Genomic DNA, 21,460 nt, shown 5'->3' on the forward strand with positions numbered 1-21,460 from the left:
ATACCATTTTTCCAAATATTAGATCATCAAACTCCTGTTCTGCTTGCTGGTAATGAAAATATTTTTCAGTAGTCTATTAATACAATATCAACTTTTTAAAAATATAAATATTACCGTATTTTTTTTTGTTATAAATGTCACAGATGAAGAGTTTAAGAAATGTATAAAATGCTGTTTATGGTTGTCATTAGACTATATGCCTTTCAGTTTTTTAGCGACTGAAATCTTTCTATTAGATATACTAAGTGTGTTGAGTCTAAACCTGGATTTCATTTAGTGTGTGGAATGCATTTTTGGCTAGCTTTGGATGGCCTGAGATCTCATGACCTGTCCTTGTGAGGATATGAAAATACTTCAATATCGGTTATTCTTGCATGATTTTGATAGATTTTTTTAAATTGGAACTGGACAGCACAGACCCTTCATGGACTCCGAGTCTTTCACGGAATCAAACGCAGGGCGTGTGGATGCATCCCCGGCCCTTCCCTCCCATGCAGCCTCCCACACCGCTTGGCTGGGCTGCTGCCTTGGCTGCACCTCTGGGTAAACGTGGGAGCTGTGCTCCCTCCACTATTTCCTACATAAATCACAGTTTCAGGATCTAAAATAAACCTTGCTGTGTCTTGGTACTCTTCTTCCTGAGAAAAGACAGACAGTCATGCTGCCATTTATATACTTACACATTTACTAGCATATATGTCTGCCACATTGAGAGAAGGGAGGAGGAGCTGAGTAGGAGAAATGTCATGAGCAGAATCGTGCTGAGACACTCTGTTTCGGTTGCCTTGTGCTCTTTTCAGGTTCTACCACAAATCTGCAACCCTGATGCTTCCTGTGGTGGGGCTCAGGTTGATTTGTTGTCCTTTTCTTTCCCTTTGGACTCCAAGAGGGACTCTTCTTTCCCTTTGCAATGGACTCCAAGAGCTGTCTGAAGTGACCTCGGTTCCCAGTGGCCTTTAAAGGTACGATGTAGCATTATGGGACCTAATTCTCTAGAAGATGACAGATGTTCACAGTGGACAACAGAACACGAGTACAGTGCTTTTGCATATCCTCCTGCTCTGTAACTTATTTATGCACCTAAAATGCCTGTTGCAGAAACCAGCATTACCAAGTTCTTCAGAGGACAGGGGTGAAGTCTTGGCTCAGCTGCTGAGAAGTGGTTCTTTGGTACATACAAGCCGTCTGACAGTTTAATTTCATGAAATTACTCAAAACAGGCGAAGTATTTTAGCAAGACTTGCTCCTAAATTGCTTGAGTCTTGAAAATGTCAAACTTGGAATGAACACTGCTGCGAAGCACAGGGAATGACCGAGGATGTGTGGCCTTCAGGTGGCAGGGAGGTGCTGGGGTCCTGCGAGAGCAGGAGTGCTCGGTGCTTTTTCCAGTAATCCAGTTTTGAGGGACTGGATCGTTCTGGCTACTGGCAAACTTTCAGACTTCTTGTAATTGTAAAGGGGAGCTCATACTCTGGAAATGGACGTGTAGGAGAGCTCGTTGTTGACCACCGTGATAGCTCAGCTTCAGTTTCACGCAAGTCTTTTGGCAACTTCCTCAGACGGCTGAATGAGTCACATCAAATGCAAGAAGGGATTCTCTAAAAATACGCTTCAGGAGTACTAGCAGTGAACGGGAAAGAAAAATGCTGGATCTGTTCAGACCTAATCTTCAAATCGTACTGAGTCTGTGGACGTCCTCCAGCCTAGCGCTCGTCCCCTGCCTGAGGATGTGAAACACTTGCCTTTCGCCACTTGTGCATAGTTTAATTGTGCGTGGCTGAATTCAGATGCTGAATGCTGGCGCATTTTAATTTGACAGGCACGTGGTGTACTTCTGCTTTTAAAAATTGCTTTGTTCTTAAGAGAAACTTTGTTGTTGTTTGCCTTTAGTTCTAGAAAAGCTTTGTCAAGTACGGCTAAGAGTCAGCCAGGCCCTTAGGACGGCGTTCTTCCTTGCTACCTGCTCTCTGGCCCTCGGCAGACAGCTGCAGGGGCGGTTTCTCCACGTCTTTTTCCCGCAGCGCTGCCGCCCTGTTCTCCCCCAGGCTTCCAGCAGCCGGCAGTGGCCCCTCTCCCCCGGCCTGCCCCTCTGCCCCTCTCCCGCGGCCGCGGAGCAGCCCCGCTCCCCGCGCAGCCCCGGCCCCGCTCCCTCCGTGCGCGCCGCGCCGGGCGGGGCGGGGCCGCGCCGCTCTGTGGGCGGGGCCGGGCGGGGGGGCGGGGCCCGGCGCGGCGCCCGCTTCCTCCTCGCGGCCTGCGCCGCGCGCTCCCTACCTGCGAGGATATGATGTCAGCGCCTCATTACCCTAATTATGCTGACCTCATAGCTGGGCCCGGCCAATGGGGCCGCTCCGCTCTCCCCACCTGCTAGGAGGAGAATTCCATCATTCCTGGGATTCCTCCCCGGGCCCGTGCAGCGAGCGGCGCCGGGGCCAGCGGCGCCGGGGCTCGCCGCGCCTGCTCCGCTCCGCTCCCGGCCTCGCCGCCCCGGCCGCGGCCCTGGCCCGGGCGCGGCAGTAAACAAGCAGCCCTCCGCCCCCGGCCCGCTCCCCTGCCCTCTCCTCCCTCGGCCGCCCAGCGCGGCCGCCGCAGCAGCCAGCCGCTCGCCGGGCGCCCCAGCCGCGCTGCCGCCGCCGCCCGCGCGGGAGCACACTGGTGAGTGAGCCCGCGAGCGGGGCAGCGGCCCCGGGGCCCGGCCGCGGAGCGGAGCGCGGCCTCGGCCTCGGCCGGGTGGGGCGTTCGAGGCGGGAGGAGGGGGACAGGTGTCCCCGCGGGGCGGCCGCGGGGCGCTGGGGGAGCGTCGGCGGGGCGGGGAGCATCGCCCCGCAGGCGCTGACAGGCGGGGGACGCCGCCGCCCTGACGGGACGGGGCGGCCCCGTCTCGTCCTCCGCGCTGCGGGACTTTCCCCGGGCCGGGCACCGGGCTGGTCCCGGGAGCGGGCGGCGGAGCCGAGCCTCCCCGGTGTGGGCCGGGGGAAGGGGGCCGGGCGGCCGCGGCGGGGCGGCCGCGGGGGGGCGGAGGGGGGGCGGGGAACCACCTCAGACGCGGCCGCGGGGCTGCCGGGCAGGGGAGGACCCGAGCCGCCCTGCTGCCGCGGGGCTTTCCGAGCTGCCCGGCGCCTTCCCGCCGGTGCCCGGGCCCGCTCTGCTGGCGAGGGGAGCGGGGGCAGCTCTGGCGGGCGGCGGGGCTGGGTGCCGCGGCGGGCGGGGGCGTTTCCCGGGCGAGGGACCGCTGCCGGCGTCCGCGCCGCTGCCGCTCGGTGCCGCGCCCTCGGGCTGCTCCTGCCGGGGAGCCGCGGCGTGCGGCGGGCCGGAGGCTCGGCGGGCCGGGACGCTGCGCGGGTTACAGCGAAAGTTTACTGTTAGGAAATATCCTGACGTAATTTCCCATCCGGAGAGTTATTTCAGGGCCACAGGACCGAGCGGGGAGTATTTCGACTGCCATCTTAATTCACACCTTGGCTTCGAGAGCGCGTGTTTTTCTGACAGAGAAAATCCCTGGAATTTCAGCAGTAGCACAGGGTCCTGCGGTGCAAATCTTCTAGAATGAGTCCGAAGGGCCCTGTTAAGGCTTTTGACTCTGCCTCTAGTATATTCCGTTTGCAGAGATTTTTTATTTGATCTTTAGCAGTGCAATTTCAGTCTGTTCAGTCAAGCTGGCTTTATGTTTCCCAGATGTAATCAGAAGCAATTAATTTTCTGAGTCAAGCCGACTGCACGTGACGCCGGTGCACCCCTTTTCCGAAAGTGCAATGAATGGGAATTTAACAACCGTTTCCACTGATATTTGAGAAACCATGAAGCTAGCACAGTTCCCTTTTACTCTGTTGGTGCTTCAGGATTATCAGGAACAAGAAATAATGGACATTTTTTAATTAAAACAAAGAGGACTAACTGAGTAAGAGCTCCAGCATTCCTGCAGGGTAATCTTGCTGATTAGATTTTCTCTAACTGCAGAATAGGGAGTTGTTTAAAGAGTATTCCTCATTGAGGAACAAACTGTAGGCTGTGAAACCTGAGTGAAATTCTCTTTGCAGGCAGTGATATTAGCTCCAAAACTGCATAAAATCTGGCAGTAATCTGCCTCTCCTGCCTCAAAAAGACATAAACTTTTTTTTAAGGCTCTTCTCCAAACTTCTTGGCCTTTATTTGTATGTTCCCATCCGCCTACTTGTGAGGATATTTCTTATGTAGAGTGGGTTTTGCTTAAATCCCCTACATCTCCCTCCCTCCTGATACACCAGCTATAATCTCGGTATTTGGGATCAGTTACAAGAACTACTTTCAGTCATAATTAAAGCACAGGCCTGGTCCGTTAGACTCGTGGTAGAATTTGGGTGTGTCTGTGCCGTGCAGCGCGTTGTTTTTTGAAGCAAACTACTGGGCTGAACCGGTTGTTGCTGAATCGCCAGCATCTCCAAGGCACGTTGTGGGGAATGGGGACAGGGTGTTTCGGCGCAGGGTGCTGTGTTGCCAGCCTTCCTTATCTCCGCTCAGTGACGACTCGGTGAGATGAATGCTACCACCGCCTAGCTTTTACACCCACCTTAGAGTAGGAATTAGGCCAGTTCTGTAAGCGATGAGCTCCCAGAAGTGGTGCTGAAAGGGGTAGATCTGGCAGTCTGGTGCTATAAAATATGGCTAGTAGCTAAAACAGGGTAGAAAATCACTGATGCAGACCTTTGGGGCATGTTAGCTGAAGAAGCACATTCACATTATAAAGCGTCAGGAGGTTCTTGTTTAAATATATGTAGCTTTGATAACTAATACAGTTTGGAGACCCTGAGAAGGTTAGTTTGTTTATTTTCAGATATATCTGAAAGTTTTCTATGATAAAAGGTAGTTCCGGTTCAGTTCCTTTTACTATGCTAGATGTTACATGATATGTTTGCAGCAGAATGTATAACATATAGGATGGACTGAGCAATCTTGTAGATACAAGACATGGTCAGGTTAGACTTTTCCACCTTTAATTTCTTATGTTTGTTAGCTTTTATTTCAAGTACCATTGTTAATAGCTTTCTTTTTAGAATGTTACCTTGTTAAGGAGGATTTATGCAATGAGAAAACAAAAAGCACAAGGTAAAATGCCGGAGCTTTGCTTTAAGCTTAAAATTTTCTGTGTGATAAGTTAAATCGTTAAGTTGATTCTGTTTGAAGATTTGCCTGTTCAAACACATTTTCCACATGCAAAATAAGCATGGTAAAAAAACCCTGAAGTACTGAATGAATACATTTTTTTTTAAAAGTGGTATTTCGATGATTCTTTTGGCCAAGTAGCCTGAACTCACCATGAAGACTGAGAGTTGTAAATGCAGAAGGATGATCAGTGCTAGACGGTAATCACAATCTAAACTGAGCGCTTACAGTTAGCATTTTGCATGGGTATCTCAACACAGGATTTACGTATCCGCAAGTAGGAGCTCTGATCTCGGTGCAGTTGAAGGAATTTAAATGTATTGTGGCTGTTGAGGACACGTATGGAATACAACGTGCTTATCGTTGCTCTCATTCACAGTACAAATATGCTTTGCTCTCTCCTATCTTAAAAAATAAAAGATGTTGACCTGTTTTGCATCAAGCTGTTGCTTTACTTCCTTTCCCCTGTAGACTTATTGATTGCGCTGATAAGTTGTGTCTGGATTTCCTCTTCAGTTTAGCTTTCTTCCATTGAAATCCCCCGGAGGCTCTTTCTCTAGGTACTTCTGGTTATGAATGTGCCTGGGAAGTGCTGTGCCTGTGTCTTCCTAGATGTGAGCTGCTTTTGACCTATTCGACCATGCTCTTCGATTAAGCTTCTTTTCCCTATACTTGTGTTTATCTACACTTACTTCACTTCAGTCCTCACTCTTGATTGTTTCTCGAGTGTCTCGTCGTTCTTGTCTCACTTGTTCATTGTTGCAATGGGCTTTGTTCATTAATCCACTTCTTCTCCCTCCAACTTTCTCTCTGTAATTTCACCAGACATATGAATTCAAGTACCAGACTTTTCTCTACGTCACTGAAAGGTTCAGCCTTTCTCTCTCCTTGGCATTGTGTAGGTGTCTATCTCTAGTTCACACTCAACAAGTTTAAGAGAGACCTCTTACCAGTGTCCTCTCTCAGATATTTCTTATTAACGTGTTTGGAATGGCTGTTGGCCGTGCTGCTATTCTGTGTGTCAGTCAGACCTGTGATCCAAGTATCTTTATGACTGTGACCTCTCTTTAGATCTTCATCTCCAAACTATGTCTAAATTCTTCTGATTTTTCTTATCTGCACCGCATGGCTTTTGTACAGCCCTTTTGTTCTCATCACCCAACTTTCTCCTTGTTTCTGTCACCTAACTTGTTACTTCGGTTACTAGTTAAGAATCCGTTCTAGACAAAAGCTGTCATATCTCCATAAAGGAGGTTACTGCTGCAAACATGTTTCATGTTTCTCTCTCCTTTCTGTCCCTTTGCTGTTCCCCCCCTTTTTTTTTAATCAAATACAAAGTTCTTCTCTTTATTTCAAATCTTTCCTGACATACCCCACTGTGAATAATAACTTTAGTGGGATTGAATAAATGTCTCCTTGTTCCGTCTGCAGTGAGTCTCTGGTGCCGGTTTCTCTACTGCCTGTTTACTTAAGTTTCAAACAAGCAACTTCAGGGTTTTGCCCCGCGTGCTTTCCTTGATGCTCGGAAGGTGCTGTATAAATCCATGAAATCACTTAACTGTTAGTTTTCAAAAGCTTTAATTTCTCTATAGTCTTCCAAAAAATGTTAACGGGCATTTGCAAAGCTGAGAGTACTCCATATGTGCATGGAATTTGCAAAAGCTTGAAAAGGAGAGAGAAAATAATGTGCTGTTCTGTTACACTAATGGGTGTTGTGTTCTTCAAGTGTCGCATAAAAAACTTACTACTGGATGTAGTAAGTTTAGTGGATGTTTAGTGACTTATTTGTCTTTCAGACATCGTACCTTTATGATTTTACATTCATGTCTTTACTGTTTTTCAGAGTGTTTCTTCGCTGCAGTGTAGGTGAGATGACAGACCAGGGGAAAGTTGAGTGGAAGCAGTAACTGATAAATAAAAGGGCTGAGTAAGACATAAACTAATATTTGAAATTACGGTAGAGAAAAATATCTTGAAGGCTTGTAAAAGTCCTTTTGGCTTGTATCTCCCTAAATCTAACAGGTAAGATTTTGTAACAAGTAAGATGCTTATGAAACTGTTTCCGTAGTGTTTAAATCTTATCTCTCCAGAGGAAGTTAAGTTTGTGTACTTGTATTTCGCCCCTCACTTGTTTCCCTTATGAGATCTGGGTATAGGGCAATGCTTGCACATAGGCTAGAGAGTTGGTTTTTGACGGGGATGCTTATAAAAATTCAACTTTGGTTCAGGTTAGTTTCTGCTGCATAGCTAGGCTTCTGTGTCACACAGAGAATTAGCTGGCTTTTAGCAGAAGTCTGCTTTTTAACTGGCTTTTTTTGTCAGAACCCTGGACATTGAACTATTCTTTCATTTCTGAAACACGACTCCTTCTGAGGATGACCGGGCTGTTCGCTGAGGCTGCCTTGGAGTAGCTCTACTTGCTGTCCTTGCCGAGATGGAATTAGGCTTTTAAGCTTTGAACTAAGAGAAGATTCCTCCTCTCTCATTCTCGTAGGCAACCTGTATTTCTTTCCTGAACTGTTATCCGTGACTTGTTAGTTTAATTTAGAGATAGAGGGATATTTCATATTATTTGAAAGTATTCATATTATTATCTGGAAGTTTGTAGCTCCTTGAAGGTAATTTTCATAACTGTAAATACGTTCAGCATGTTTAAAAATATCGCAGCATATATGGTATTGCACCCTGGAATTTGCAGATCTCTGTATGAACAGCATCCCTTCAAAGGAGCTCTTGAGTGGACACAACATTCTTCACAAGACCTTAACTGTTACAGAAACACTTCTGCAGCTCTCTCGTGATATGAACCTTAACAATATGCAAAGCTACAAAACTATATTGAGGCCGGTTTTAGTGAAGTTGTTTCTAAAGTGTCTAATTTCCTGAATAGAATTAAGACTTGGTTCCTGTTTCCTTCTCTCAATGTGGACTTCTGTCACGGGCTAATTCTCTTACTAGGAACATGTTCCGGAAAGGGATTGGGCATCTGCTACTCCCATTATTTGAAAATTACTGAAAAACTTAAAGAAAACAGCAATTTGCTTTCAATAAAAGACATCTTAGTATCCTCTGCGTAGTTCTTTATCAAGAGGGTTTTTTCTAAAGAGTTGACCGAAAGGCTTTGTATTACTGTCTTTGAAATTTGGGACAAAGCTGGTTAGTACTAAATCATGAGTTAGCCATCAGTTTGGTGTAGCTGCATCATCGGATCAGGCATATTTTAATCTTTTTTCCAACTGAATTTTCATTCTGTTAGAGGAATTTGTGTGAGAGGGTCAGAAATCAAGTCTGGGGAGAAATAAAGTGGTGCTATTTTAAACTCCAAGAAAACAAAAAGCGGGAAAGAAACCAAGTATCAAGGTCTAAGGGATCAAAGTGGAATGATGCTGAAGGCTGCTTTAGTGAACACTCTCTTCCAAATCTTTGCTTTGATTTGGAAGAGAGCGTGGCCAAATGTGCTATAAAGAAATATTTAATGAAGACAGACTTAGTGAAATGAGAGTCTAAGATCTTGTCTTCTAAAACCTCTTGCCCACATTTACTGTCTTTAAATGAAGGAGTTAACTGATTTATAAGTTCACTTAAAATACTGTTCTTGAGCAAAAGCCGATTCTGACAGGGAGGGAGATGCATGTTTTTGTCCTCAAGCGCTATACTTAGTTCTTTCAAGTATGTCTCCTCTTGCACAGTTCTATGGAAACAAGACTGGATTTCATTCTTTATTGAAAATACATTTTTTTAAACTTAAAAATACTTTTAAAATCCTTTCTCTTATACTTTAAAATCTTTGATTAGTTTTAAAGTCTTTGACATTATTTAGCAAGAGGGAGGGAGGATAGCGAGGTTTATTATTTGTAGTGCAAAGTCAAGGAAATTGCTTCCCAAACATATGCTTGTTGTTAAGTCTATATACATGTGTTTGAGATTTCTGTAGTTGCCACTACCTTTTTTTTTTTTTCTTTTAAAGATCATACTGTAAAGTAAGTTACAGTGAACAGTTCTTATGACAGAATAGCATGCTAGTTTTGTGGGGAAAAAACCCAACAAAATTGTTAGCAGTCCTGGGTTTTCTCTCTTTCTCCATTTGTTTTTTTTTAACAGTTCTGTCTGTGCTGTTGCTGCCTTATACACATATAAGTTGTTGGCCTTTTAACAAAAGCATCTTGACAATGTGTTATTCTCTTCCTTCCTTTCCCTTTCATATCTTTTGGAATTTCATATTGGAACTTCTTTTTTAGTTTTGAAGGCATTCATGTGAAACTTTGAGAGGCTTATGTAAGCTGTAATACGATTTTTTTTTTTATGGCAGAGTCTGTTGCTTAGTATAGTGCTGAAATGTGCGTTTTTATGTGATGGGGTTAACTTTTCATGTATGGAAATTATGTGTTGCAAGGGGAGAAAAACAGGGAAAAGCAGCTACTGAGGTGTGATTACGATTACACAAGTTACAGTTTTCTGTCTGTGTCATTATATATACGCATGCCCAGTGTTTGGGCTACATGCTCATGAGTAAGAAAATGTCGTAATGGCTTATAAGCTTTGCATGATTCTACTTTGGGTGTAGGAGAGTACGGAGTACCAGTTTATTGAATACTATGGATCTAAAGCAATCTATGCTCTTGTAGGTAGTCAGGCCAGCTGTCATCTTCACTTTAGATGAGTTGCGTCTTTGGATATTGTCTCAAGTAGCTATTTATTGGGATGGAAGGCTGGCATGTGGGAGGCGAAAATGCTTACGACATATGGCAGATAACCCTGTTGCAATGTACATGAGCAGTGGTCATCAGCTTCAGTCCAGTGCTCGAGAATTTGGTCTTCTGGTTTGTTTTGGATGAGTAGTTGGTGGGAAAGCTAATTCCAGTGTTTCCTTGTTTTCAGCAATGACTTGTTTTTAACAAATCCTATGCTGGTGTAACATGAAAAGAGCAGCAGAAACCTGGATTTTTGATTCTTTCTGTGGTCATGCTGTTGTTGTTCATTACTACCTCCTTCTGTAAAACCTGATGTGCGTATGCTATGAACAAGTGGCAGACCACCTAGTATGTTGTGGTAAGGATACTGTGAGTTTACTCTTTGAAACTTTGGCTCTGAATTTTCCAGGATCCGGAGAGGAATGGAGACTCCATTGGATGTTTTGTCGAGAGCAGCTTCCCTAGTACATGCTGATGATGAGAAACGTAAGTCTGAAATTTAGTTCTCTGCTTTGTTGGATCCAGATGCTTTATGTTTGCACTATGTGTCAGCCCAGATGCTGGCTTTATCGATCTTTGCATTTTAGTGAACCTAACGCATGTAGAAAAATGTCTTCAGAAGCCCTTCAAAGGTCATCGTCCTCAGGTGCAAAACCAATAAGTTGCATTTAAATTGGTTAGTATGCAAGAGAGGATTGTTCCTGTTATTTTGAAAATGTACTTAACCATTCATATAAAGGTGCCCCTCTTTTCCCAATTGCATTTGCATTGTTAGTAGACAAAAAGTCGTACTGGAACCGCTGGCAAACTGAGGATGATTTGAGAACTCACGCTCCCTAATGATATCAGTTAGACCTGTTCTCATTTAAGAACACATAACTGGGTGGGCATGAGTGGGTTGCAAAGATTCCTTTTCAGCTCATAAAAACGAAGAGGTAGACTGTTACCATTAGTAATAAGCACTTCATTTTCTTTTCACTGCTACTAAAAGGTGAGTACAGGATTTTAACATAGTAAATGATGTCAGTTGCAGCTACGGAGGCTCATGTTGCCAGTCATTTGGGTAATATATTTGCTTTTAACATTCACGATAAGCGTTTAAGGTGGGTTAACTAATGTTAGAATATTTTCAATTCTGCCAAATTGCAGTGCTACTTTGTAGATCAGGTTGTCACCTGCATGCTTAGTAATAAATGTCTTTGTCGGTTTTTTTCTGAGTAGTGTAAGCACTCAGGAAGTGTGTGGATCTTGGGTATCAACCTGAATAGATGCTAACTAGAAAAGTGGTATTTTGGATTTCAAACTGCTTTTGTGTGTAGCTTCTGTGCATAAAAACACCTTTTAAGATTAATTTAGCTGTTCTTCTTTTGGTCTTTGTTCCTTTATTATGTATATATTTTTTGAAAAATAATTGCCTTGAATGTTGAATAAAAGAACTGATTTACTGCTGTTGCTAATCAACTTACTGAAGTAATTGCAAAGTAAAGAAACACAGTGTATTTGACAACAAGTCCCAGAATTTTTGTGTATATTCCAATAGTCAGGATAACAGTAGCTCGCTCTTTCAGAAGTTTGTAAGAGGAAGGTTTCATTCCCTGATGAGCTCTTCTGTATTACTGGCCCTTAGCTTTATCATGAATATTGGTTTTGCTGTTCTTTCACGTTCACTTGCTACTGGATAAGCACCAAGTTTTACTCATCCCACCGTAGTAGGATGATTTGGTTGATTGCTATGGTTATTGACTATTACTGGTAAAATGAACAGCAGTGGAAGTCCTTGAGGAAATAATTTCAACCGTGATTTTGGCCTGGGAGATTTCTCTTGTAAACTAACATACATTTGTAGAAAAGGCAAAAGCTTAACCTATTTTCTTTTGACTACATTTTAAAAAATATATTTTGAATATGCATTCTGAATTTTCTTAAGTTTAAATGCATTCTTTTTGGTTAACTGTTGCCTAAGACTAGCTTGATTTTGAGTTCCACAGGGTAGGAATGTTGGGCTGCATTTAGAGAATCCAGAGGAAGTCTGATGCAGCGCAACTTGCATGTGAGGAAGCCGATATGTATCTGGTTCTAATTTACATTCCTTTAGTCTTACCGCTTAGACTTAATTAGATTTATGCCACTCCGCAGCTTCTAACTTATGCTGTCTCTGAGTTTGTCCTGTTGTTGTGCATACCGCACACCAAGAATGCGATAGTACGAAAAGCTGCTAAAAGGAAGAAATGGGTAGCCCAGACCAGTCACTGAACTTGCACTTTCTTGTGTCAGCTTTTGTGGAAACAGCACCAGCCAAACTTCACTCTGTGTTACAGAGTGGATACTAACAGCTTGAAGTTAGTCTTAATCTTGAATTTAGCAATTATCCTTGAGCTTTCCAGTAAAGTGCCTGGCATGCTGCTCCTGGAGTTCTAGCAGTGGCCCTGTCTGTGTTTCTGCATCCCCTGTTCACTTTGTCTAACACGTGGAATTCTACGTAGAGTTTCTAATACTCCAGTCATGACCAGGAGTCCAATAATTTTCTTTTTTCTTTTTTTTTTTTTCTTTCTTTAAATCAGATTACTTTCAGATACTTGGTATCTGAACAAACTATTGAATTTATTTCAGTGACGTTTCTTGTATTTAAGTAATATACAGGTAATTTTATTGTTGAGTCATTGGAGAAAATGCCAATGGGTTCTTTTTGGTATTTCTAGTGATATCATGAAGTTTCCTGCTTCCAAAGTTTTGAATAAGGATTTGAGATTAATTTAGTTTCTGAAACATTTCTGTCTTACCCCCAGGTCTTTTATTTTTGTGTGGAATAGAAATTTGTCTAACAGATAACTCCTGATGCCCTTTGCACATTTCATGGTCGAAATTTTATCCTATTTTTTGAATGGAGAGCAAAGGAAGTGTAACTATATGCTATCCTGACTTGACAGTGCTACCAAATAACTAGTGGTTAGGTTCCACTAGTAGATTTATTGTTTTACTTGTTAAGATGATTCAACTCACCTCAGATATTCTCATCTAAGCTATATGCCATGTAAGAGTTGAAAACTGCTAATTTGCCACTTTTTAAAGATCATTTTAAGCAATTAAGATACCCACTTTAACGATAATATCTCAAAATTATTCCTCTTCAAAGTAGTTTATTATTACAGTTTTTATAAGAAAAATAAAGGTAGTCTCAACACTTCTTCGCTGTCATCTAGTGTGAGAAGCATATGTGTAATGCATATAAAATATTTTTGAAGTTAGACTGTGTATGCTCCTAGACAAGGTATAAGGCTAGCTGAAGTTGTTACTGGTCTCTTATTCATACATATCGGTAATTTTCTCTACTACTTTTCTTGAAAGCGTTAGTACTATTGGTACAGAACCCCTTGATCCTCTTGCAGACATCTTAAATTGCAGATTTCACACCCTGATAAGCTTTAATCCCATCTCAACCTCAACTTCAAACTAATTTGTATAAATCAGCAGCCTTCGAGTGCGTTTACCGAATCCGAGCAGTGCAAATACAGGTTCTTGTTAAAAAAGAAAGTTTATTTCCTGAAGCTGGTAGGTATTTAATTTTATTCTTGTTTGTCTGGATGTATTCAGAGGAGGAATATTACCAGTATTTATGAATTTAATTCTTTCTAACATGAAGGATCCTCTTATCTCTGTGGGCACTCACTACAGTACCCATCATACAGTACCCATGGTTATTGGTTTCTTAAACAAATATGACCTTGAGTTTTCTTGGTGGTTTGGTTCTTTTGCAGCTGCACCTCTGCCAGTAAGGTCGACCTTCAGTGGTACCTTAGCTCTGCCTGTTGCTTTCAGTCGCATCTCTGTTTTATTTCATCAACTATATATACGCTAGATTTCAACAGCTCCCAGTTTAAATCGTTCTGCACTAGTTAGCAAAGGAAATTTATGAAACACGTTTGGGTAACTGCTGTGTCATGGAAATGATTAATTATGAGAAGAAATGATTACTGTAATTTTGTATTTGTAACTATTACCACTGTGATGTAAGCAATTATTTAAGCTTATGGTATAGTGGATTTGTACTTAAAAACCAACAAGACAAAACAAACCAAGCTGAACCAAAGAAGACAGAGACTCCTTTAGAGGTGGTAACAGCTGAAGGAGCGGATAAAGACATTTCCTAATGGAGTTCATTATTTACGCGTTGTCCCGACTTGGTCTTCCATTTCAGCGGCAGGAGAGCATACCGTGAGGTAATTAGTAGCCAGTCATCTTGAAGCCTTGTCACTAATTGCTCGCTCATCAATAGGGAAGGGAAAGGATATGGGAAGCCTGTGCTGGTGACGAGCAGCTGGCCAGTGCCAGGGCAGGCGACGCGCGGCTCTCTTCTCTGCACGTGCCAGCTGGAGGGTTTGGCTGGGGCTTTTTCAGTGCTTTAGAAGTGGGCTTTACAAGAAGTGACCATCTGAGAGACCTGCGTATGTATGCTGTCTTTTTAATGTTATCGTGGCTGGAAACCTTATCAAATGGGGGTTATTGTACAATTGCGAAAATCAAGTTTACGACGAGATGCTTGATACTACCCGTTACTCTCCTGTTCCTCTTCGTTTCCTATGCTGTTCTTACTGGGCTTGTACTGATTTCTCATATGTTCAGGATTCAAGCTGGCTATTTTTAGAAGACCACAGTATAAGCTGGTAGTATTTAAGTAAAGACAAAGAATTACTGAAAGTACGGTTTTTCTTCCCATAATTGTGTTGAACAGCAAGTGTTCAAACATTAAGGAGGATTATCGTATTGTATTTATCTCATATAAAAATAAGGGGTTTGAGAACTGGTCTTTCAGTTATAAACAGTGTTTTGAAAGCCTAATCTTGTTATTGAGAAAATAGCGAAGGAAAATGCTAATAGGGACTTGCAGAATGTGTTGAAAGCACCGTGTACTCGGCCTGTGCTGATTTTATAGTAACGCTTTACTTACACTTCCCTCCGATATGCAAGTCCAGTCTAAGAACATGGGAATGAATGAGAAAAAACATGTTGTTTCTCACTCTCTCAGGGTAATATAGTGAAAAGTCTGTTGCTGGCAAACAGAAGAAAATATACTTCCACAAGGAAATGAAAGGGTTGGAAACAGCTAATAAATGGCACAATAAAGTCCTGGGTAATAGCTTTGCATTCTAATGCATTGTACCAAATCCATACCTGTTGAGTCTTGATTTATGTTTTGAAAAACTGATACAGGGCTACATTTGAAAAAAAAAAAAAAAAAAAAAGGTGATCTTTGATCAAGCCATGCTTCCTGCACATGTACCATCAGTCGCATGCGTCATCCTTGTATGCATGGAAGCCTGGAATTGCTATTCCACACTTCTTGCCTGTGAACACTGTTATTGTTTGGCAACAGTTTCTTTTATGTGGTTTCGTTTAATCCACTTCAAATAATTAAGCTAGACCATACAGTTGATATTTCTAGTACAGAAGAATTATTGTGCTTTAAAATCCCTGCCCTAATCCACTTTGTAATAAAATCCTCATGTAGACAAGACCTACAAATCAGTTTTTACTGTTCTTCATCCATATCAATCAGTTCAGTTAGGAGAATGAATTTTGTGCTGGCTACCATCTCATAATTAATAAATATGCAACGATTAGTTGTTTTGGATAGCTGATCCTAAAAAAGGTATTACTTTAAGGCTGAGTTGAGAACAACTTATTATTTTTTAACACTCTTGAAGAGGATGATGACTCTGTAAGCTTATTGTCTTCAAATACAAAACAAGCTATATTTATGGTAGAATTAGACTTGGATGTTGCTATTTGTGTTGAAGATATTAATGATGAAATATTTCTAGCATCACCAGGACTCTTCACCTACACTACTGTTTGTTTTGTAAATTTATAGCAAACTGTGGGCAGTGAGCCTAAGGCAGGTTTTAATACCAATATCTGCAGAAGTTTAAATAGCTTCCAGCCTACTGTGTGAACACTTAAATCAGCACTGAAAATATTTAAGGTCCTGAATGTTTTTTGACTGACTAAAAGTGAGGAATTGAGTGGAACTTGCTATACGAATGCAATTACTACAAAGGCAGTCTCAAAGATTAGTTTCATTTGAAGTTTGCTTTTGGGGGGGTGGGGGGTGGGGTTTTCTTGGGGTTGTTGGTTTTTTGGGTGGTGGGTTTTTTTTCCTAGAGATTCATCTGCTTCAGAAAAATGGGAAACATGTTATCATTTTTACAGAGAAGTGAAATAGCAGTATCATGTCACAGTCCTTGTTTATTTTCTATTCACAAATTCGTCCCGTTCCGGGTAGAACTGGGAGGAATAATGCACGCTTCTAGTAAGGATGATAAATATTACATAGCAAAGTATTACTTAAAACAAGATGAAAAATTTCCAACAGAACATAATCTTGTCGTGTGACTTGCCCTTTGTATTTTCATTTGCACGTATATGTCCAAAATAGCGAATGTTGTAACAAAGAAATAACCGGAAGCAGTCTTAGCTGCATGTTGTAGTTAAGAGATATTTCAGGATTACTTCTCGTTTACGGAACGCTTGGTTTAGGGGTGGAAGGGAATCAAATTGGTTCAATAAGGGCAACCTGGAGCACGTGTAGAGTTCTTTCGAAATCTCAAATGCGCTTGTGTACTGAACCTTAATTCTCGTATGGACTGTTTTGTGGTAAACTATTTTGCCTTCATGCTAAAATTCTTCATTTTGTGTCCCCAGGAATAGGTATAATACACTTAATAGTTTAGTACGTCGCCACTTCTCTGTTTTGTGTTTATTGTTTTGCCATTAGTTCTGTAGTTTGTGATTATTTATTTCACCGTAACGATGTTGAGAACGTTAATGTGATCTGTAGTACTTGGTGCTGTACGAATACGTGGGAAAAGGTAGTCCCTGTTCTCAAGACAGGCCGTCGAGGGCAGGAAGCAGAGCACCACTATCGTGATATGGGGCTGCTTCCCATGAGCCGGCGAGTCAGAAGCGGAGATGCAGACCCGCGTTTCCCGGCTCCTACTTGCAGCGCCTTGTTCACCACACTGCTAATGCCGTAGCTTCTCTTGAACCCGGAGCTCTCTCCGTCTGCAAAGCAACCTGGCAAAAAAGTCCTAGCAGAGTTTGGTGCCGTGAACGCTGTTGCTACCCTGGAAGTGGAATTTAGTGGGTCGGCAGTACTTCTCCTTTTCTGCTTGTCGCTTTTGGGATATTCAGGAAATAAATTATTGTCTTTTACAGTAGCTCATAGCTGCACATAAAATTGCTCATAGGGAAACTATCCTTAAGAAATTCTTTGCTTTGAAAGAGTGTCATGCTAGTTTCTGTTCCTTTACCTGAGGAAGCTGGCAGCCATTATGCACAACCTTAAGGTACCATTGCCAGCAGGGCTGACTAAATCACTGTCTTGTTTTTTCCCAGTTTAGGCTAGATAAAAGTCTCCCATATAATGAAAGAGTTGTGTGTGACGCTTCTACTGAAAATCTTGCTGCCTTTGACTTTCAGGACTCCTCCAGTAAATGGAGGAGTCATTGTCGATCTTAACCTCCTACTTTTTGTTTTGTAGGACAGTACTTGCTGAAATCCTACTTGGCTAGGTTGAGGGCAACGCAACCACGTTAAGCCAGATTTTTCTTTTGCGTTCTGTAAATAAATCTAACAGTATTTTGTATGCATGTTGTTCTTCAGTGCTTTCAAAGTTTGGGGATTTTTAATCAGGGTTTTCGGCTCTTGGATGTCTCTTATTAAGCAACCCAGCGCAACCTTTCATTTAGAGCTTGACCACTTCTTCTTCAGAAGATTTTTCCCTTATTGGGTTGAAAGGAGGGTAAGAAGTGCTTCGTGATTATTCCTCATATGAAAAGAAGTGGACTCTCCATATGGATGTTTGTTTCTTCTTTTATGGTAAATTAAAATATTGATTTGGCTGTCTTTCTACCAGGTTGGTGATTGGACGAGTATGTCTGCTGGTTCAGAGAAGAGGCAAATATATGGTATAGACAAAGAGTTAGGTCTTGAAAATTAGAGGTATGGTTAGACTTTGGTGTTCTGCAACTCAGTTTAATATACTGAATTCTTTAGTTGAAGAAATTAATGTGCATTTAAGTAAATGAATAGCTTTTATGAGTTAGCAACTGTGCTTGTGGTGGTCAGAGTTTATCTGTGCTGTCTAGCAAAAGAGAAACTTAAATTTGCTGCAGGAAAAGCTGAATTCTAAGAAGCAGTATCAGCAAAAATCTACGCTTGTAATCGCTCTAGAGCTACGAGAGGTGTTAAAAGTAGATTTGTCAGCTAGTCATTTACGTAATGTTTAATCAATGGTAAGAGGGGGAGTCCTGTTAGTTTTGGAGCGGAATTTGTGGCATGTATCATCTTTTTTTACTGAAAGGGGGAAAAGTATGGAAGTGTGATGTTTCAGTTTAGTAATAATGTGATGGAAAAACATATGTGGTTTGCTCATTGACATGCAGCCTGAATCATCTGTTGTTGCTGTATGAATACCAAAAGCTTTAAATAATAAAACTCTATGAGTAATAACACGCATAGTGTTCTGCTTTTAAATTTATGAACCATACAGACCAGAAAATAGTAATATCTTCTCTGTTCTAAAGATCAGTTAATCTATTTTTTAGTAAAATACCCGAATGGCTGAATTCCTGACCACCTGCTTTTTGTCTTTCAAAAGCCTTTAGCTGTTTGCATTACTCAGTTTTTCACAGGGTAGCTTCCTGTGAATGGTGTCAGGGCCATTTCATCAGTTTTAGGGTTTTCTTGAAAGTAGGAGTGTTAAATGGGATAACTGGTTGTTTGGGTTGTTTTGTTTCATTTTTTTTAAAAATGAAAAATTATTCTTACCTCCAGAAAGCTTCAGCCTTTTTTTCTCAAAGTTTGTTGTAGCAAGGAAATAAAGAATGAGTTATGTTTTCAACTTGTTAAATAGGCTGGAAAATGGGGCAATTGTCTGCTTGGCGCCTCGATGTATTTTAATAGCAGTAGAGCGCCATTAGCATAATCAGTGGAGTGATGGTAATGCCTTCAGGAACAAAATTGTCTAAACATTTTTTTCGAATTAATTTTAAATAGCATTTGCAAGAAGTTCAGCTGCCTACGGTTTGTAAACATGTTGTAGCATCCTTCAGCGTACCAGATGTTTCTACCCAAACTGCACCAGCTCAGGAAATAGGCTGCGCAGGGCTCCGGAGCGATGTCAGCCAGACAATATGCCTTTTCTTTCTGAATCCTTTTTAGCTAATTGGTGATAAAATATTTGCAGTGATTGGTGGCATTACCTCCAAGTCAATGATGTTTACAGAAACACTATCTCTTCAAATGTTGTTTGGCAAATGGAGGGGAAGGAATCTTCTTACTAGAATGGAATTTGTTATCAGATACTAACCATTGCTCTGAAAATTGCAGCTGACTGAATACCATATTGTTAAGCGTGATAGCACATACATAACCATATGGAACTTGTCAATGCACGTGCTTCTAAATGATTGTAGTTTCTGAAATGCTATACTTGGAACTTTGTGCTCGATTTGTATAGTTTACAATAATATATATTTGTTATATCCTGAATTTGAAACAATGCAGGGAAATAATTCTGTCATTAGGTTTTGTCTGTTAAGTTTTCTGGTAGTGACTGAAACTACATAAATGGATTTTTTTTTTTTTTTTTTTTTTTTTACAGCTAGGCAGAATATACTAGCATGTGAAAATCTGGCCATTCTTCATGTGGTAAATTTGGCTTCTTTCATTTAAAAAAAAAAAAAAGTTCTTCCTTAATTACAAATTCTGCAGGCTAACTTGTGAAATGCAGGGTGGTTTCCCAGGATGTTCTTTCCACATCTTTAAGAGCACAGAGGATCAGGACAAGCTTGGAAATTTCAGTGTCACACACTGAAAAGCTTGTGTTCATTTGGGGCGGAATGGATAAGAGGAAAGGAGTTAAAATATTTCAGAAACGCTTTGGATTCGGTATATTACTACTGTTTATCTACTTTTCCTTGTTTAATTGCTTTCGTAGGTACTTACTTCAACGTTTATCCACGCGCCTGGAAGGGTCAGCAATGGAGTGCTTTACAACGGCCTCCTTGCCTCTTGCCAAGAGCCATGCTGGCCCTCCCGCGGCTCGGGCTCTACCCGCCAGATGCCATACATTCTGGAGGGACTGTAATTCATTTTCCAGATGGCAAAGCAAGGCTTTTTGGGAAAGAGAATGTCTTTGGTGCAATGTAGCAGTTCTTAGTTTTGCTTATGCAGGCAGGCAAATCTGGAGGTACCTTTCTCTGTAAACAAATGGAAAGATTGTATTTAAGAAAGGAGGACTGAGTAAACTTTGTGTTCAGTTAGGGTTTTAAGAACTCTCTGCTGAAAAAAAAGGTGATTTTAGCTAAATACATAGTTTTTATACACACAGGGTATGCTAAAACAGTATTAATATTGTGAAGTCAATTCTTCTGGAAGCAGTGCAGCGTTAAAATTCAGGTGGGCCTATGCAATCTTTGCTCCTTTTTCGGTTAAACACTCTTTAGTGAAATGATCATAGACTATTTACAGTTCTGTTGTAAACAGAAATATGCAAGTTCTTAGTTAATGAGCATATGTTTGATATTTTCTTTTCCCTTGCTGGGAACCTAGACTTTATTTATGGTATGCCATTCAAATTCTGACCTGAAGGAGGAGGGATCTGAACATGGGTTTTCCAGTCCAAGATGAGTGTCCTAATTAATAGCTTATGAAATAAAAGGAGGATACAGTCAATTACCACACTCTGTTTTACTAACTCATGCCTTTTGTTCTGTTGTTTAAGGAAAAAAAGAAGCAGCAATAGTTTGTTTCAGGCTGAACAGAACGTATTTCTCTCCAAGAAGCAAACACCAAAATTACTTGCTTTTAATTTTTCCCCTCTTTTGCTGCTGAACCAAAAATCACTTACTTGTGTAAGCATAATTCTGGCTACAAATTTGCTATGCAGCTATAAACAATGTCACTAGAGAAACTTCTGTCATCCATAAGCTTAAAAAGAGAAATGCTTCTTATTTAGCAAATTGAAGAGTGATTTAGGACTCTCCTCTGATTCCCCCCCCCCCCCTTCTGTTCTGATTTTAAACGTAATGATATATTCATTAAAAGGTCCCCCAAAACACTACACTGTATTACAAGAGTATTTTTGTCCATCCACTACAACAGCATTGTATTAGGTGATAATACTCTCTTTAAGACTGGAGTTAAGTTTGCTTTAGATAGATATTTATTGCTTTGTAAGAGAGATAAATTATAAACAGTAGTTGGACAGAAATAGTCTTTTGTGTGTTCTTGTTTTAAATCAAATAATTTTAGTGCATGCACTAGGCTTAATTTTCCTGATACTGTGGCAATAGCAGTAACCGCTTTATTTTCTGGGTCATGCCCATGTTGTCTGTTTGGTTCATGTGAAAACATATGTGTATTACAGTTGTAACTTTACTGCTATAAATCTCTGGCCTTTATTTGCTTTCTTTAGGGCCGGATGTATCTGGCTCATAATAGCAAAAGAGTAACAGTTCATCTACGGCTCCATCTGCCTCCCTTTCCAGTTTCTGTATCTTAATGCACCTCTTGCTTAGCCTGACCAGGAAAGCATATATAAACATGCAAAAATATTACTTTCCCCACTGAAC

The 21,460-nt window shown here is 41.5% G+C and overlaps 1 protein-coding gene across 1 annotated transcript in view; it reads left to right on the forward strand.

Moving 5' to 3' along the window:
* The first annotated feature begins 2,615 nt into the window (after positions 1-2,615).
* The window catches only part of VGLL4 (vestigial like family member 4), a 94,780-nt gene continuing 75,935 nt past the window's right edge, over positions 2,616-21,460 (forward strand). Inside the window, exons 1-2 of the mRNA XM_075514449.1 lie at positions 2,616-2,652; positions 10,237-10,313. Of these exons, the coding sequence (XP_075370564.1) occupies positions 10,250-10,313 (64 nt within the window). The 5' untranslated portion in view covers positions 2,616-2,652; positions 10,237-10,249. The remainder of the gene's footprint in view (positions 2,653-10,236; positions 10,314-21,460) is intronic.

Source organism: Mycteria americana, chromosome 11 (genome assembly GCF_035582795.1).
Source record: "Mycteria americana isolate JAX WOST 10 ecotype Jacksonville Zoo and Gardens chromosome 11, USCA_MyAme_1.0, whole genome shotgun sequence".
Lineage (NCBI taxonomy): Eukaryota > Metazoa > Chordata > Aves > Ciconiiformes > Ciconiidae > Mycteria > Mycteria americana.